The 19,490-nt window shown below is 42.0% G+C and overlaps 2 protein-coding genes across 16 annotated transcripts in view; both read right to left on the bottom strand.

Annotated features, from left to right (window-relative positions):
* Nucleotides 1–1,334, bottom strand: part of Yeats2 (YEATS domain containing 2) — a 91,521-nt gene extending 90,187 nt beyond the window's left edge. For 7 of the 14 annotated variants that reach the window (XR_384538.4, XR_001781807.2, XR_001781806.2 and 4 more), the window contains exon 1: nt 1,152–1,329. The gene's annotated coding sequence lies outside the window, so the exon portion shown is untranslated. The other 7 variants (NM_001145930.1, NM_001033237.2, NM_001145931.1 and 4 more) reach the window with 4 other exon arrangements.
* Nucleotides 1,335–13,160: 11,826 nt separating this feature from the next.
* Klhl24 (kelch-like 24) overlaps nt 13,161–19,490 on the bottom strand; it is a 31,674-nt gene continuing 25,344 nt past the window's right edge. The window contains exon 7 of one of the 2 annotated variants that reach the window (XM_006522687.4): nt 13,161–19,481. In XM_006522687.4, the coding sequence (XP_006522750.1) occupies nt 19,281–19,481 (201 nt within the window). In that variant the 3' untranslated portion in view covers nt 13,161–19,280. The remainder of the gene's footprint in view (nt 19,482–19,490) is intronic. The other variant, NM_029436.3, reaches the window with a different exon arrangement.

Genomic DNA, 19,490 nt, shown 5'->3' with positions numbered 1-19,490 from the left:
GGCTTGCTAATTCTACCTCCAAACGCTCATCTTTTCACTCTGTCTACTTCCATTTGCAAGGAGTCAATCCAGGCTACCGCAGAAGGCTGCATCCTGACTCCTCAGCACCCCCCCCACACACACACACACACACTTTTGACTTCTCCGGTGTAGTGGTGGGATTGTGCCACTACCTTCTCAAAACCTTTCTACGAGCTTCCTATAAAAAGTAAGTCTGCCAGATGTGGTGGTGGTGGAACCACACCCTTAATCCCAGCACTGGGAAAGCAGAGGCTGGTAGATCTGAGTTCGAGGCCAGCCTGGTCTACAGAGAGGACTGAGGTTCTGAGACAGGTCTATGTATGTATATGAAAGAGACCCCCGTCTAAAACGAACCACAGTTAAGGCACCAACCCCTCATCGGTTGTTTTGGTCCTACCTTTAAGGCAGACTACACAAATATACACACCCATAGTAATTACTTCTGGACACTAGAATTTCTTCTTTGTCCTTGTCTAAATTTTAAAAATATTCTCGGATGAGTACTTGCTACTTATTAATGGCAACGATACTGCTGAATAAATGTGTATTACCTTCTAGTTTATGTTATGGAATTTTAAAAGTGGGTTGTTTCTGCAATTAGGTATGTGCCTAGACAAAAATACTAGCAATATCAAAACTAGTAAGATGTTAGTGAGCTGCAGAATTATAGGACACAGTATTTTTTGTTTAACATAAATACTTGCATAATGGAGATGAGCTCTAAGCCTTATTGTCTTCTGCATAAGCACACCGAGCCGTGTTTCTGGTCAAGTCCTCACTTTCCGAAGCTTCCATAGGACACAGCACCGTCCTACGCTCTCGTGCAGACTTCTCGCAACCTTCCTAAGCCGCCGCAGATTTCTTTGGGCAAATCCAAACTTGCCGAGGCGACCTCGTCTCGGGACCACCCGCGGGTCACCGCGCAAGCTCAGCCGCCTCGGCTGCAAAGCGACCCGTCTGAGGCTGCGCGGCGAGAAGAACCCTCCCCACGCCGGACCTGGCTCTCCGCGGACCCAGGCGCCCACCCGTCCGCGCCGCTGAGCTGTCCGCGCGGCCGCGGTGGGGGAGGGGTGCACGTGCCCGCGCCAGACAATGCCCCGCACAAGACGCGCGCCCGCACCGACACTCACCCTTCCTGCGCGCCCAGCTGCAGCGCCGCCCTGCCGGGACCCGGAACCCCCACGCGGAGAGAAAGAGCGAAAGGTCTCCTCCCGTGGAACCGCCGTGCGAGGCCCGGGACGCGCCCGCGCGGAAGCTCACGACAGAGCAGCCCGCCCGCCGTCAGGCTCCGCCCCGCACGTCACCTCGAGGGCGGGGCGGCGCGGGCGCGCGCGGTGGGGGCGGGGTCGGGGCGGCGTGGCCGCGGGGGGCTAAAGCTGCTCCTGAACTCTGCGTCGCACCTTCAGGTTGACCGCTTGAGCCGGCCAACCGTTGTCTTCCTGCTGAAAGTTTGAGAGAATGCTGGTTCTCTTGTAGTCATGGCAATAGTAACTATGGTGACCGCACTGCTGAGCGTACCATCTTGCGTCACTGTGTTTAGTGATAGAGGTGTATATAGCAGCCGTAACCTAGTATCTAGTATCGCGGGGTAATACTTGTAGTCTGGAGACTGAGGCAGGAGCATCACAAGTACAAAACCTGTCTAGTTACATAGTGAATTCAAGGCCCTGTCTCAAAGTAAAAGTTATTGGTAGAGTGCTTGCTTAGAGCAATGCTGTGGGTCCAACCTCCAGCACCATAAATATATATATTAAACAAGCAAACAAAAAAAAAAAAAGAAAGAAAGAAAGAAAGAAAGAAAGGAAGGAAGAAAGAAAGACGTGGTGGCGCACGCCTTTAATCCCAGCACTTGGGAGGCAGAGGCAGGCGGATTTCTGAGTTCGAGGCCAGCCTGGTCTAAAAAGTGAGCTCCAGGACAGCCAGGGCTATACAGAGAAACCCTGTCTCGAGAAACCCTGTCTCGAAAAACCAAAAAGAGAGAGAGAGAGAGAGAGAGAGAGAGAGAGAGAGAGAGAGAGAGAGAATGAAGGAAGCAAAGACAGGAAGAAGGCATTAATCATTGTGAACCCATTTTAGTAGATGTAGCACCTGAGTGAGGTGTAGTGGTCCCCCCTCCCCCCTCTGGTCCCAGATACTTTGTAGACTGAAAGAAAGGGTGAAGGTTTGAAAACGTTGAAAACTTTTTTGTTTGTTTTGTTTTTTGAGACACTGTTTCTCTGTAGAAACATTTACTTTTGTAGATTTACTTAATGTAGATGCAGCTAATGAATGACAATCCATTAAGCCTCGGTTTTCCCTTTAAAATCGCTTGAAACCAGCTTTCTTCCATGATACTACACACCAAGACTTCCTATTACTTCTTCAGGACTACAGCATCCAGGCTGACCTTGGAGCTGCCTCAGACTTTTTCAGCTCTTGCTCATATTGTACAGCTTGTACATACTTACCACACAAGCTGAGTAGTGAGGTTTTTTTTTTTTTTTTAAGATTTATTTACTATTATACATAAGTACACTGTAGCTGACTTCAGACGCACCAGAAGAGGGCGTCAGATCTCATTACTGGTGGTTGTGAACCACCATGTGGTTGTTGGGATTTGAACTCAGGACCTTTGGAAGAGCAGTCAGTGCTCTTACCTGCTGAGCCATCTCACCAGCCCGAGTAGTGAGTTTTATTATATTTTATGTACATATTGTCAATCTTTTTATGCATTTTGTTTAATATGAAATATTTTAAAAGTTATATTCCTATATCCCCTATATCAAGGCTAGTCATGGGCCAGGAATAGTGGCCCACAACTCTGATCCCAGCATTTAGGAAGCAGAGGCAGATAGATCTCTTTGAGTTCAAGGCTAGCCTGGTTTATATAGTAAGTTCCAAGCCAACCAGAACTAAATAATGAGAACTGTCTTAAAACAAGCCCAGTCATGACACATAGTATAGATTCAAAACTGTCACATAGTTATAGACTCAAAAGCTGTGAACAGTGACAAAGACTAGAGACATGTATCTTATCCCTGGCCTCCTGATATTAAGGTCTATCAGGAGTAAAATAAGATGAACCATTTTCTCAACAATGTTTATTGCTTCTCTACTGTCTGGGACTCACTCCTATATATGTTAGTTGGGCACAGAGGGCACAGAAGTGCACAAAGCAGAATTAATTAGCCCTGATAAAAATTTTCAACCTCATAATGATTATCTTTCAGGTTAGCCTCCTAAGTGGTAGGATTAGAGACACATGCAGCAGCCTCTACAGAATTGCCGTTTGACAAGGAAACTGAACCTAATCTAAATTTAGACCAAGAAAGTCTTTTTTGAGCCTGAAGTGAAAATTCAGAGAAGTCTGGAAGATAAAAATTAAGTTCTTGGGGGTGGGTGTATGATATATGTGTGAGGCCCTGGGTTAAATTCCTAGCACCTATGAAATCAACTAATTTCATGAAATTGAATGACAATAGCCCCCATTGGCTCATATATTTAAATGTTTGGTCCCCAGTTGGTAGAACTGTTTTGGAAAGGATTAGGAGGTGTAGCCTTGTTGGATATGTGTCACTGGGAGGTGGGCTTTGAGGTTTCTAAATTCCGTGCCAGGCCATCTCTTTCTCTCTGCCTCCACCTTTTAGATAGATGTAAGATCTTAGTTAGCTACTGCCATGCCATCCCCGCTTTTTGCCTTGCTCCTTGTTATGATAGTCATGGACTTACCTGCTGAAACTGTAAGCAAGCAGACAATTTTTTTTTTTTTTTTTTTTTTTTTTTTGGTCTTTCAAAACAGGGTTTCTCAGTATAACCCTGGCTGTCCTGGAACTCACTCTGTAGACCAGGCTGGCCTTGAACTCAGAAATCTGCCTGCCTCTGCCTCCCAAGTGCTGGAATTAAAGGCGTGTGTCACCACTGCCCGGCTTTTTATTTATTTATTTATTTTTTTTTTTAATTTTAAACTGAGGATCAAACCCAGGGCTCTATCGCTTAGTTAAATCCCAACTCTGTAAGCCCACAACCAAATTCTGTCTTTATATGTTGCCTTGGTCACGGTGTCTCTTCACAGCAATAGAACAGTAACTAAAACATCAAGAAAGAGATTAAGGTAAGGTCAGGCTGAGTATATTAGAGTTAATTCAAATTTTGGTCAAACTCCAAGGTAAGCACATAGAATATCTATCTACATGCCTGGGAAAGTAGAAGCCCACTTCTTTGGTCTAACTGGAAAGCTGCCTAGTGTTCAAGTCACAATAGTAACTTTGGAAGAGGTGGTAGTCTGATGCGATGGAGCTGCTGTTTCTCTCTATGGCTTTCAGATGGCATGCCAGAAACCCAGATTTTGGGTGGAATTTGATAGTGCATGCCTATAATCCCTGCTCTTGGAAGGTAGAGACAGTAGGATCAAAATTCAAGATAATCCTCATATACATGGTGAGGATTATCAAACAATAGACATCTATATTTTTCTGAAGATAGCATTGCACAGCCCTTCTCCCTCTTGCATGCTTCTCCGAGCTTCCTAAACTTTACAGGGCGCGGCCCTAATGTCCCCTTTAGACTGAGTGCTCAGTCAGTCCTGACTCTCAACACCTTGAACAGCCAGGATTCTGCATTTGCCATTGTCCACTGCAAAGAAAAGGTTCTCTGACTAAGCCTATGAATATTATTTGCCTATGAGAATAAACATGACTATTTAGAAGGCAGTTTGGTGCCATGCCAATTCAGCTACACAACAGTAAGCCCCCCACTTAGAGCTTAGAACTCTGCAGCCATGGGTTTTTGGCTGGGTTTGCAGTACCAGGCCAATTCCGAGAACAATTGGCTAATCACTGTAATGGCAAACCTTGGTTGTGAACTTGACCATATCTAGAATCAATTAAAACCCAAGCATCTGGCCCCTCAGATGAGGCATGTTCTTAATTGGATGGTTTGAAGTGGGAAGACCACCCTAAATCTGAGCTGCACCCAGTGGCAGCCCACATGAGAAGGCATGGGAGAAGCCTTTGCTTGTTGCTGCCTGCTCTCACGGTCCCTGGCAAGTTCACCTATCTTGTTCCTGAGGCATTCCTTTGCTGGTATTAGAACCCACTTTTCTGAGATTCTAATGTAGTCTGAAGACCTGCAGCTCATTAAGAATCTCTGGAATTCCAGCACCAGATTGAGACTGCTAAAATACCCATTCTTGTGGACTGAACAACCACCAGACTCAGCCTTTCTGTCAGGAGAGGTTGAGACCACTGCCTGTAAGCCACACTAATGACACACACACACACACACACACACACACACACACACACACACACACACACACACAGAGAGAGAGAGAGAGAGAGAGAGAGAGAGAGAGAGAGAGAGAGAGAGATTCTCTCTCTCTCTTTCTTTTTTTTGGTTTTTCGAGACAGGGTTTCTCTGTGTAGCCCGGGCTGTCCTTGAACTCACTCTGTAGACCAGGCTGGCCTCGAACTCAGAAATCCACCTGCCTATGCCTCCCAAGTGCTGGAATTAAAGGCGTGCGCCACCACTACCCCACATTCTCTTTTTTAATCGGCTTACAGAATACTAGGTCTCTTCATTCATACTTTGTTTTGGATAGTCCCCTTCCCTCCCCCACTCCTCATTTGTCCAATCCCTTCATAAATCTTTCTATACCTAGTATCCCCACACCCCTGTCTCTGCTTTCATTTCTTTCTATTAGCACCCCCAACTCACCTAAAATGAGCCCATTTCAGTTTCCAGGCCTCTACAGTTACCCCAAGCTAAACACACAGATCTAAAGATTCAAAGCTAGGATCCCCCATGTAAGACAGAATATACAGTATTTGTCTTTCTTGGTATGGGTTATCTCAGTATATTTTTCCAGTTCTATCCATTTACCTGCAAACTTTATAATTTTATTTTTCTTGAGAGCTGGATGAAATTCCAGTGTATATGAGCCACATTTTCATTATGTATTCTGTTAATGGGCATCTGGACTAGTCCTATTTCCTTGCTATTTGGAATATTGCAGCAAAAAACCATGGATGCATAACCCTCTGTGGTAGGACTTGGAGTCCTTTGGGTATACATCCAGGAGTACTATGGTACAGCTGAGCCATATGGTAGTTCTAGTTTAAGTTCTAACGTTTTGAGAACCCCTAACACTAATTTCCTTAGTGGTTTGTTGTTTTCATTCCTAAGAACAGTGAATAAATGTTTCCCTCCCCCTCAACTTTACCAATATCTGCTGATATCTGATTTTTTCATATTCTAATTGGGTTGAGAAATTCTAAAGTGGTTCTTAAATATGTAAATTGCTTATTTACGCATATATGTATACCACCGCACACGTGGGGAGATCAGAGAACAACTTCCTGGAGTCAGTTGATTCCTTGTACCATTTGCCGTCCCAGGGACTGAATAAATTCCTCAGGTTTTGCAGCAAGCACCTTTACCCCCAGGCCATCTCATAAGTCCCTCAAAGTTGTTTTAATTTTCAGTTCCCTGATCATAATGATATGAAACACTTTTTAAAATGATATGAAACACTTGTTCATTAAGGCTGGAGAGATGGCTCAGTGGTTAAGAGCACTGACTGCTCTTCCAGAGGTCCTGAGTTCAATTCCCAGCAACCACGTGGTGGTTCACAACCATCTCTAGTGGGATCCGATGCCCTTTTCTGGTGTGTCTGAAGAGACTGACAGTGTACTCACATAAATCTTTTTCTGAGAGCTGTCTTTTCATTCCCAAAGTCCATTTTTGATTAGTTTTTCTGTTAATACTTTGTATATTTTAGATATTAACCTAGGTTAGATTTCTATTTCCTTCTATTCCACAGACCGTGTTTTTACTCAACTAACAGCTTTTGCTGTTCAGAAACTTCATTAAGTTCCCTTTGCTAGTCCTTGGCCTTATTCTCTGAATGCTAAAGTCCTATTCAGAAAGTCCTTACATATACTACGATCTTGTCTGCACTCCTTGTCTTTTCCTCATGCTGATTCAGAGTTTCAGGTTTTATATTGAGGTCCTTGATCTGTTTGGAGTTTTCTGCAGGCTGAGAGCTAGGATCCTCTTTCATCTTCCTATATGTGGATAGCCAGGTTGGTACCATTCATTTAAGATGGCGTCTTCTCCAGCATGTGTTTTTTTGCCTCTTTGTAAAGAATCAGGTAGCTGTAGTTGCATAGCCCTTTATATGGATCTCCTAGTCTATTCTATTGATATAATTATCTATTTTATACCAGTACCAAATTGTTTTCATTCTATAGCTCTTCAATATAATTTTAAATCAGGTATAATGATGTCTTCATATTGCCCAGGAGTCCTTGAGATCAGCAGGACTTTTATACACCCCTATGCGGTTTTTTACTTCATTCTATTTATTTGTTTTTTGTTGTTTTAAAGGTCACTGGAATTTTTATTGGGATTACATTGAACTTTTGATTTGTTTCTGGTAGACTGGTGTGCAGCTAGTTTTATGACAACTTGATACATGCTCAAGTCACTTTGGAAGCAGGAACCTACGTTGAGAAAATGTCCCCACCAGATTGGCCTGCAACATGCCTGTCAAGCACTTTCTTAATTGATGATTTCTATGGGAGGGCCCAGCTCACTGGTGTGGTCCCACGCCTGTGCAGGAGGTCCTGGGTGCTATAAGAAGCAGGCTGAACAAACAATGGGGAGTAAATCGGAAAGCAACAGTCCTCATAGCCTCTACAGTAGTTCTTGCCTCTAAGGACCTGTTTTGTTTTTTGTTTTGTTTTGTTTGTTTTGTTTTGTTTAGACAAGGTCTCTCTATTTAGCCCTGTCTGTCTTGGAACTCAGCATGTAGACCTTGCTGGCTCTTGACTCACAGAGATTCTCTTGCTTCTGTCTCTAGAGTACGGAGATTAAAGGTATCAAGACATAGGCTCAGGTACCAGTCTTGAGTTCCTGCTCCGAATTCTCTGTGATGTGATATAAGCTAGAATAAAGCCTGTTTCTCCCCAACTAATAGCAATAAAATCCTCAGGCACATGACCATTTTCACAATATTAATTTTTTGGTCCATGAGCATAGTAGGGCTTTCCATCTTCTAGTGTCTTCCTTTCTTTAGTATCTTAAAATTTTCATTAAAGAAGTCTTTCACTTCCTGGGTTAGGTGAGGTTTTGCTGTTGTTTGTTTAGTCGCTTAGTTGCTTTTTGGTTTTTGTTTGTTTGTTTGTTTGTTTTTTGAGTGGGATTCCCTGATTTGTTTCTTCCTCTGTCTGGTTTTGGTAGAAAGTTGTCAGGGTTACTATTGCTGTGGTAGAACACCATGAACAAAAGAAACCTGGGAAGGGGAGGATTTATTTGGCTTACACTTCTATATCACTTTTCATCATTGAAGGAAGTCAGGCCAGGAACTGAAACAGGGCAGAGTCCTAGAGGATGGGATGCAGGGGTTATGGAAGGGTTCTGCTTACTGGCTTGATTCAGATGGCCTGCTCAGCTTGCTCTCTTACAGAACCCAGGCCCACCAGCCCAGGAGTGGTCCCACTCACAATGAGCTGGGCCCTCCCACTGATCAGTAATTAAGTGTGAGGGCTAAAGTTAGCATGGAAGCCCCACTTGCCCAAGGACAGATAACATCCTGGAATGATGGAGGCTGCTGTTCAAGCCACATGGTTTTACTTCAGTAAACAAGGCAGGCTACCCCAACCTCACAGGGTGTGCTTGAGCACACATGAGGGAGGTACTCAGGCAGGAAATACAGTAGGCAGGATGCATGCTTACTCTAGATTGGAAAAAGGTAGTCTTTTTACAATTAAAAGTCTCTGAACTGTGGGCTCCACTAAAACAGTTTCTTCCTTCAAGAGGGAAAATATCAGGGCACAGTCATAATCAAAAGCAAAAATCAATCTCCAACCTTCCAATGTCTGGGATCCAACTCACGATCTTCTGGGCTCCTCCAAGGGCTTGGGTCACTTCTCCAGCCACTTTGTAGCACACGCGTTGTCCTCTAGGCTCCAGATGCCTGTACTCCACTGCTGCTGCTCTTGGTGGTCATCTCATGGTACTGGCATCTCCAAAACACTGCATGACCCCTTCAGTCCTGGGCCATCAATTGCAACTGAGGCTACACCTTCACCAATGGCCTTCCATGGCCTCTCACAGTGCTGAGCTTCAGCTGCTCTACGTGACCCCTTCATGCCTTCAAAACCAGTACCACCTGGGTGACCCTTACACATTACCAAGTCCCGCTACAGCAGGAGTACAACCTTGGCTATCTCTGGAACACAGCCTATTTGTGCTTTCAGAAAACACTTCCCAGAAGATGTCACCTCAACGATGCTGGTCTCTTCTTAATCACCGCTAATTTCTTAGCTCCAGCTAACCAGCATCAATAGTCCCAGTATCGCAAAGTTTTTGCTTTAGTAGTTCTGGTATCTTGTTAATCACAGCTGATTCTTCAGCCCCAGCTAACCAGAACTACAGAATCTTCACAATCAAAACAGCAGTGGCCTTGAAACGATTCTTTAATTTTCCCTCTGAAATTTCACAAGCCAGACCTCCATCTTCTGCACTGTTCTCAACATTATCTTCCAAGCTCCTACACAACATCTGACAGAGCTCTTAACAACGAATGGATCTTCAAGCCCAAAGTTCCACAGTCCTCCCCCAAACATGGTCAGGTTGTCACAGGAATACCAATTTGTCTTAGTCAGGGTTTCTATTCCTGCACAAACATCATGACCAAGAAGCAAGTTGGTTTATTCAGCTTATTCTTCCACATTGCTGTTCATCACCAAAGGAAGTCAGGACTGGAACTCAAACAGGTCAGGAAGCAGGAGCTGATACAGAGAGCATGGAGGGATGTTCTTTACTGGCTCGCTTCCCCTGGCTTGCTCAGCCTGCTCTCTTATAGAACCAAGACTACCAGCCCAGAGTGGTCCCACCTTCAAGGGGCCTTTCCCCCTTGATCACTAATTGAGAAATGCCTTACAGTTGGATCTCATGGAGACATTTCCTCAACTGAAGCTCCTTTCTCTGTGCTAACTCCAGCTGTGTCAAGTTGACACAAAACTTGCCAGTACAGGTATGAAAGGATATGAATGTAAAAGTTGAGCAAGATTTTTATGTATTATTTGATTCTCAAAATACTCAATATTATTACTGTTTGATGTATAAAATGCATTTAAATAATAAAAATTTTAAGAAAAAAATAAAAAAAAACCCAAAACTTTTTTTATAAAAAAAGAGAGGCCAACATCTCAAAAAGTCCCCACGTCGTCAGGAGCAAGCTATCTTACCAGTTAATAGCAGAGAAGCAGAGGGAGGCCTGCTCCATTTTCTCTTCACCTGAGTTTTTTTTTTTTTTTTTTTTTTTTAAAGATTGAATTCTTATGTGTCTGAGTGTTTTGCCTGTATGTATGCCTGTGTACCACATATACTCCTGGTGCCTGTAGAAGCCAAGAGGGTGTTGGATCCTACTGAATGCACAGATGTCTTCCCACTTCCCAAGTCCTGGGAAGAAAGGCATGAGCCACCCTGCTCAGCCAAGTATTTTTTAATGGAAAGTCACATAATATCCCTAGTCCAACAGTAGGGGGTGACTTCAATACCATACTCTCACCAATTTATGTCTTTCCAACAAAGCCCAGAAATGTAAATCAAATGATAGCACGGATCAGACTTGGTAGTTAGAGGACATTCCACCCCAACACTAGAGTACACTTTACTCACAGAAATCCACCTGCCTCTGCCTCCCGATGACTGGCATTGAAGGTATGCACCACCACTGCTTGCTACACTTTTTTTTTTTTTTTTTTTTTTTATTAAAGACAGGGTCTCACCATGTAATTCTAGCTGGTCTGGACCTGGCTATGTACACCAGGCTGGCCTTGAACTCAAGAGATCTGCCTGGCTTTGCTTCTGGGTGCTGGAATTAAAGTTGTGCGCCTTCACACTCAGCTCTTGTTGGACACTGAATAGGTAATTTAGACTTAATAATAGGCTGGGTAGTTTATACAGAATAAATTTTATGTCTTACTATGCTGACAGCTTTACAGAGGTTGAAGGCATAGCACCAGCAATCCACTAGTCTTTATTGGGGCTGGGGGAAGGGCTCTGCCTTGATTACAGCATACATAGCTTCATGGTAGGGAATGCATGGATGCAGAGATGGATCTGAGAAAGCTAAGTGTCAACCTGTTCCTGTGGGAACTGACCTATTGGATCCCTTACAAGGGCAGCGATACATAATTATCTCTAGGTTTCACTTTTAAAAAAGGACTCAAAACTTTATTTTTAAAAATCGCCTTTGTTACAACTTAAAAAAATTTAAGAAAGCTTCTTTTACTATATTCAAGAAGTTAATAAATACGTATAGAAGAGAAAGGTTGAAAACATTAAAAAAGTAAAAGCTGTCTTTCCGCATGACTTCTAAGAGGCGGTATCGTCCTGAGAAAGCTGGTATCATGTTATTAAGGCTGCTTTAGTCATACAGACTTCTAACCTCTCCTCCACTTTGGACTTTAAAAGGAAAGCTAACAGCCCACCCAGGAACAAGTGCTCTCAACCCTCAAGTCTGTACCCTGGAGATTTTTTATTGCTAGTGGTCTTGGATTTCCCACATTTCCCACCATTTTCTCCTTTGTCCCTGTATGGGTGAATGTAAACTTTCCAACAGAGCACAATTTTGGGACAACCTCTGATAATTAAAGTCAGTGGTTCATAGTTCTTGTTTGTTCTTAAGATGGGGTTTCACTGTGTAGCCGTGGCTGGCTGCAAGCTAAATATGTAAAGTAGGCTGGTCCTGCACTGAAGAGATTCACATGCCTTTAATCTCTCCCAAGTGAGATTATAGGCCTGTACCATCATGCACCAGGAGACTGGACTTTTAATGAGAGTGCCTCAAGAATGGAAAACGTGCCCTGTTATCACAATAGGTAAGAGGCCAAATGATCTCAAAATCAGGCAGGATTTTGTCCACAAAGCAGCTGGTCCATAGATACAACTCAGAACTGGGGTAGCATTTAATTTTGACAAGGCGCCAACATCCAGAACCATTTACAAATTTCCTTTAATATGAATGGGTATGCCAAAAACAAAGAACCTCCCCAATGAACAAGATCTTCATGGCTTCAGACAGCAAAGCAGAGACACACACACACACACACACACACACACACACACACACACACACACACACACACACACGGTAGCTTACAGCTGTAACTCAAGTTCAGGGAGATCCAATACCCTTTTCTGCCCTCTGTGGGTATAAGTGACTCTGGCCTTGGGTGTGTCTGTGTCCTGCCTCCGGGTGCCTTTCCCTTTTTCACCTCACAGATGAGCTGTATTAACATGTCTTTATTCCCTTACACCTCACAGATGAGCTGTATTAACATGTCTTTATTCCCTTACACTTCACAGATGAGCTGTATTAACATGTCTTTATTCCCTTACACCTCACAGATGAGCTGTATTAACATGTCTTTATTCCCTTACACCTCACAGATGAGCTGTATTAACATGTCTTTATTCCCTTACACCTCACAGATGAGCTGTATTAACATGTCTTTATTCCCTTACACCTCACAGATGAGCTGTATTAACATGTCTTTATTCCCTTACACCTCACAGATGAGCTGTATTAACATGTCTTTATTCCCTTACACCTCACAGATGAGCTGTATTAACATGTCTTTATTCCCTTACACCTCACAGATAAGCTGTATTAACATGTCTTTATTCCCTTACACCTCACAGATAAGCTGTATTAACATGTCTTTATTCCCTTACACCTCACAGATGAGCTGTATTAACATGTCTTTATTCCCTTACACCTCACAGATGAGCTGTATTAACATGTCTTTATTCCCTTACACCTCACAGATGAGCTGTATTAACATGTCTTTATTCCCTTACACCTCACAGATAAGCTGTATTAACATGCCTTTATCACCTTTCTTCTGCTTCATCTGAACAGCTCCATTTTAACACCAGCCATCACACCAGGGCCACACTCAACACACACTAACATTAGTATTCTTGTTGGCCACCTTTCCTTTTCTCAAGTTACTATTTTAGTTTCTTGTTTATGTTCTGAATTATTTTATGGTTATTCTGGTAAATATAAACATCTGATTTCCCCCTTGCCCCTTTTTTGCACAATCATTTAGGTATATTAAAAAAAAAACCAAACTTAAAACTCATCAGATTTTTGGTAAACAAAATTTAATGTAACCATATAGTCAAGTAATGTTTAAAAGACATTAGATACAACTTTTAAAAATTTAAACTATGGAGGAAGTGCAATTAAACAAAACTGTAAGCATTACTGTACTACATTACTGTACTACTGCTGAACGGAGAACAAGGACATGGAGAACACTCCTTTCTTCACTGTGAGCATTCACTCTAGGCAATGGCTGTGTGGAAGTTACAGAAAAGCACGCACACTTGTTCGGTTCTGAAAGCCTTCGATAGCTCTGGAGACTCACACTGCAGGAGCGGGAGCGATGAAGAGGAAGTGTTTTCTCAAGGAAAAGCCTGGAGCAGCACTACTAATATAATGACAAACAGAAATAACTACGCATACTCTTCACTATTCCAAATAGCTCAGTGGGTATTTATCTGAGTATTTTACAAAGCACCTAGGTACCAAAAGTTAAAAATGTAAAACTCCAAGCAACAACCTCAGTTAACATTCTCTTTCTGCCTAGCAGGCAGCTGGTATTCACAAAAGCATCAGCACTCACAGACAGAGGCAGGAGAATTGCCACTAGCTCAAGGTCAACCTGGTCATATACTGAGTTCCAGGTTAGCCAGGGCTACATTAAATCAACCAATTGAAGAACCAACCAAACAACCCACCCAGACCACAGAAACCCACACAGCCAAGCATGGTGGCACAAGCTATCATCCAAGCACTTGGGAGCTATGACAGAATGATTGGAGTTCAAGATCATTTTCAGCAAAACAGAGTTTTAGGCAAGCCTTGGATCTATATCGCCCGGACTCAAAAAATAAAACAAAACTAGACCCTCAAAAACCAATACTGAGGTTTATCAGACTAAAATGGCACTGGGTAGCTTAAGGCACAAACATTAAAACAAAACTTCTTTGGAACAATATATGAAGTTATGACTTCACTTTCTATGTTCTATCACCTTTAGCACTGTATAAGTTTGATATTTAAGGCAACCACACACATGTAAAAGGCTCACATACAACATTTTAGTGATACTTATTTTTTTTTAAAGATTTATTTATTGGTTATATGTAAGTACACTGTAGCTGTCCTCAGACACTCCAGAAGAGGGAGTCAGATCTCGTTACAGATGGTTGTGAGCCACCATGTGGTTGCTGGGATTTGAACTCCGGACCTTCAGAAGAGCAGTCGGGTGCTCTTACCCACTGAGCCATCTCACCAGCCCGTGATACTTATTTTTATGTGTATGTTTTGCCTGTACTATGACAGTTTGCATATCATGTATATGCATCATGTGTGCCTGTAGAGGCCAGAGAGTAGTAGAACCCCAGTGACTAGAGTTACAGACAATTGTTAGCCACAATGAAGGTGCTTGGAACCCAAGCCAGATCCTCTGCTACAGCAGCAATTGCTAGTGCTTGCTCCTAACCGCTGAGCCATCTCGCAACCCGCTTACAAATAAAACACTTTAAAATGTCTAAAATATTTTGAAACATCTCTGGTATTAGTTTATACACCTGGAAGTGCTGTTTGATGCCTAGCACTAGATGTGGCAAGAAGCATAATTAGCTAGTCAAATCTATTGCATCACAGGTCAGCGAACCTGCTTCATTCTGGTTACGTGATACAGTGAATTTTCATGTTGGTTATGTGGTTTGGAACATAATAATGGATGAAATGATATCATTCCAGCTTTCTACACAATGCCAATCAATGCCATTACTGTTTCTCACATGGGAATTCATGTGGCCAACTCTGACCTCAAACTGGCTCTGTTGCCATGGCTGTCCTGGAACTTTCCTGATCTTCTTGTCACATCTCCCAAGGACTGGAATCAGACATTGCCACCACACTCAGCTCTGTACCACTAACTCCAGCAAGACCAAATCGTTTTAACTAGTAATGTCTTGGGTTGACTATGAGGCAGTCCACAGGAAGCTTCCGGACATTATCTTGGTACCACATGAAGTCTGTAGGATGTATCCTCTCAAGACGTTAAAGGCACACACAAATAATCCAACTCCCGTTCTCTCTTCGTGTATGTGCATGGGCTCTCAGAGTGATTTTTAAAAATCTACTGTCAGATCAGGAAAAAGCAGCACACACCTGGGTTGGACAATGACAAAAGCAGAAAACCCACCTTTGTCTTTCCTGAGTTTCAAAATGGGGGTCTGACAGCAGATGCAGAAACAATTCATATTCACCAGGAGAGTGTGCCGGCTCACCAAGCACTGTCATCTTTCCAAGCAGAATGGATGTTTAACCACTGCTAGAAGTGAAATTTCTGAAACATATCCGTCTAGAGCCATCAACTAAATGGTGAGAGTGCTTTGCACACCCGATGGGTGACTCAGACAAGCCAATGCCCTCCCTGAGCATTTGGTCGTTTAAAACCTGATTCCAATGGAGTAAACACCTGGATCCCAACCGCCCATCTATGACAAACGGCTGTGGAGAACCCAATTCCTGTCAGTCAGTCAGTGTGGGAGAGTACAGCAGACAGGGAGGAAGTCAGGCCACCTTGTGGAGTACATGGAGAAGACTTGGAGGAGGATTCAAGTTCATGAAAATGTACACAAAAACCAACTGTAATTTCCTGTTGATTCACAAAACATATGACCTTTCCAACTGAACAGCCACAAGCGGTGTTTGCACGCTTCTCTCCAGGTCTGCTTCCTGGCCTTGTAACACTGTCGTTACACAGATCTCCAGGTCTGCTTCCTGGCCTTGTAACACTGTCGTTACACAGATCTCCAGGTCTGCTTCCTGGCCTTGTAACACTGTCGTTACACAGATCTCCAGGTCTGCTTTCTGACCTTGTAACACTGTCGTTACACAGATCTCCAGGTCTGCTTCCTGGCCTTGTAACGCTGTAGTTACACAGGTGCACAGATCCTTAAGACCAGATCTGCACTTTCAGATGAAATGCTTATTTTAGAAAATGGTCCTGGCTTCCTCTTCTAACTGCAGCTCTCAGAAGGCAAAGAATTGCTAAGAGTTTGAGGCTAGCACAGGCTACAGAGATCCTGTCTCAACAATAAAGAGTACTCTAGAAATGTTCAAATTTAGTCTTATGTAATCAAATTGTCTATGATCAACTAATTTTTTAATTTATACAAATTTCTGATAATTAAACTGCAAAAACCATTGGGTGTTTGTGATATATGTACACATCATACTATCTACATATAAACACACACACATCCTAACTTAGAGGCTCATATAAACATCACCTATCAAAAGAAAGTCTGCCAATTATGGGATAACAGAATGAAGATAGTCTGACTCTAGGATGGTTGATATAGCCCTTTTAATACATTTATTATACCCTAAAATTAATTATTTTTTTCAGGACATAGTTTCTCTGTGTAGCCCTGGCTGTCCTGGAACTCAGAAATTTGCCTGCCTCTGCCCCTCAAGTGCTGGTATTAAAGGCGTGTGCCACCACTGCCCGGCAAAATTATTATTTTTTAAACCAGGGCTTACCACTATTATTTATCAAGGATTAGCAAAGGTAAGTAATTAAAGGAAGTTAAAATACCAATTGGGTAGCTTTTAAAAGTTAATTTTCTAGGATTCAGGTACTTTCTGGTAACTTTTAATATAATTTGTAACATAAAAATTAATTTGTTTGAACAAATTCTGATTTTCAGGATTTTTTCCAATTTACTGCAATAAACATGAGAATATATGAAAGATAAACATTATAAGATACAAGTAGATAATACTTTTACAACAGACAAAAATACTAAAATACAAATTTACTTTGACCAAGTCTTTTATATATATTTATGAATGGACATGATCTTACAAATATACATGAGAATAACAATTATCATTTGTAGAATCCTAAGCATTTATAAAACACTTTTGTTCACACACTTAACTGTTAAGAATTTCTGAACTAAACAATTTCCATTCTCTAACAAAAGCATAATGCAGATACTTACTATAAAATTACAGTACACATACCCTCAGTTTTACATACATCTGTTGCTCACCTGACAGATGATTTTCTGCATTGTTTCTATAGCTATATCACTTATAATTTATGACTTGAAAACCATTTCCTAAGTGTATTTTTTAGCATTTTTCTCAGAATTTAGATTCCAACTAAGCATGACTCTTAAAATACATTTGTATTATCCTAAGATGAGGAAAAAGTTGTTTGCCAATGCTAGGTTTCTGATAACTGCCTGAATTTGAACAGAAATCGATTGACACCATTGTCATTGACAAGGAGTATATTATAGTGAGAGACTGGGAAGTTACACAGCAAGTCACCTGCTGCAGCCCAGGGCACTGGAAGTTACAATAATTAGTTGTGCTAATTCCTGCTGTATTCACTTATGTGTCTAAGAAAAATTTCACATTTCCCTTTGCAAACTGCTAAGCTTTACAAAATGGAGGTAAAAAACCTAGAGGGAAAAATTTAATAGAAATCTGAAAATGATGATCAGTATTTTATACAAATAAAAGAGCTCTCCCAAATAAGAGATTTCTCTCTGGAGACCGGAACTGCTGCTGGTCAGAGTTACAAGTGAGAGGCCCCACTGCTGTAGGATATTAAGGAATTAGACAACTCTCCTAGGCTAATAACTGCTCACAAGGCAGCGGAGAGGCACTCACAAGGCATCACACAAGTTAGGTCCAACTCTGTCAGGCTGGGTAGGAGCAAACCTGTTCTTGTTTTTCTTACAGCAGTATTGCAAATGCAATTTTGTCTTAAGATATATTTCTTTTATACACGTGTTCCTGTATGAATTTATGTGCACCATATATTTGTAGATGCCCAGGGAGGACAGAAGGTGTTCGATTCCCTGGAACTAGAATTGCAGAAATTGTGAGCTACCTGATAAGGGTGGGAACCAAACCTAGGTTCTCTGCAAGTGCAGGAAGTGTTCGTAAACACTGAGCCATCTCTTCAGCCCATCTGGTTTCTTTTGATGCACTTCCCAGATCCTGGATACAGGTCTGCACTACCATGCCTGGGAAACAGATCCTGAACACAGACACCTGCCTTGCTCTGTAAAAGGGATTTCAACTCCTATGTTAGTTTAAAGGAAAGAAATTCTTTAGTGGACGCACAGATGAGTCATTAAATACCCTGAGAACCAAAGTGGATCACATTTTTTTTTTCTTCAATAGTAATTTTAATTTTTCCTTAGGGACTAATGTATAATTTAAATCTCCTTACTTTTACATCTCCTACATCAACTCACAAAAAGTATTTAATATCAGAGAATAGTCTATAAAGTCATAAAATTTGGTATTTTATGGTAGCTGAATTGTCACTACACTTTTACAATTAGAAAAAACACCAAACAAAACCCCAAAAAGCCTTCAATAGAATTAACCAGTATGGATAAAGTCATTTCTTGGGGCTTGAGAGATGGCTCAGTGGTTAAGAGCACTGTCTGTTCTTCCAAAGGACCGGGGTTCAGTTCTCAGCACCCACATGGCAGTTCACAACTGTCTGTAACTCCAGTTCCAAGGGATCTGATCCCCTTCTACCAATGTACACAAAGTTAAATAAATTGTTAAAGTGAACGAATGAACAAAACAAACTCATTTCTTCCTCTCACAATGAATTCTAAACATTCTTAACATCAGGCAATTCAACCAAAAAAAAAAAAAAAAAAAGCTTCATTCATGCAATACTCTCTACATAATTGACAAAAACAGGACACACTCCTGAAAAATGGTTCACAAATCCCTATGAAGTTTACACTGGGCAGTACTGCCTACCCCACATAGTATTTCAAAAATGCCAAAGTATATTCATAGGCCAAATTATGACTTTTTTTTTTCAAAAGACAAGGCCTTATTGTGTAACCTTTGCTGGCCTAGAACTTGTTATGTAGACCAGGCTGGGTTCAAACGTATAGAAGTCTGCCTTCTGAGTGCTGGGGTAAAGGTGAGCACTGGTCTCACTCAACCAACCTCCCACCCCCAGTACAGGAAAGGATTTATGACTGCTTGAAATATTGGAATTTTGGGTCAGAAAGGCATCAGGATTATTTATTTCTTTATGCAAAGGAGTTGAGTTCTCACGTGGTCGTTTTAAAAACTTTCCTCTTGGATTGACGTTGGCTTCTTGTGTGAGGTATCCTGGGTTTAGTTAGAGCTTAAAGCACTTCTCATTGTATCTATGAATAGTTACACAGCCGTGGTAGGACACTGGCCTGGGCATTGCAGCCACTCCTGTGATGATACTTGTCGCAGGATCGTAACAGAGAATAGTATCTGTGGCTTCTCCATTTTCCCGTCTTCCACCCAGGATATAGATTTTACCATTACAAACAGACATACCACAGTTTTCCTGTTTAAC

This window comes from Mus musculus, chromosome 16 (genome assembly GCF_000001635.26).
Source record: "Mus musculus strain C57BL/6J chromosome 16, GRCm38.p6 C57BL/6J".
Lineage (NCBI taxonomy): Eukaryota > Metazoa > Chordata > Mammalia > Rodentia > Muridae > Mus > Mus musculus.
Note: the sequence above shows the minus strand (reverse complement) of the source record. Positions and strands in the feature narration are given on the sequence as shown.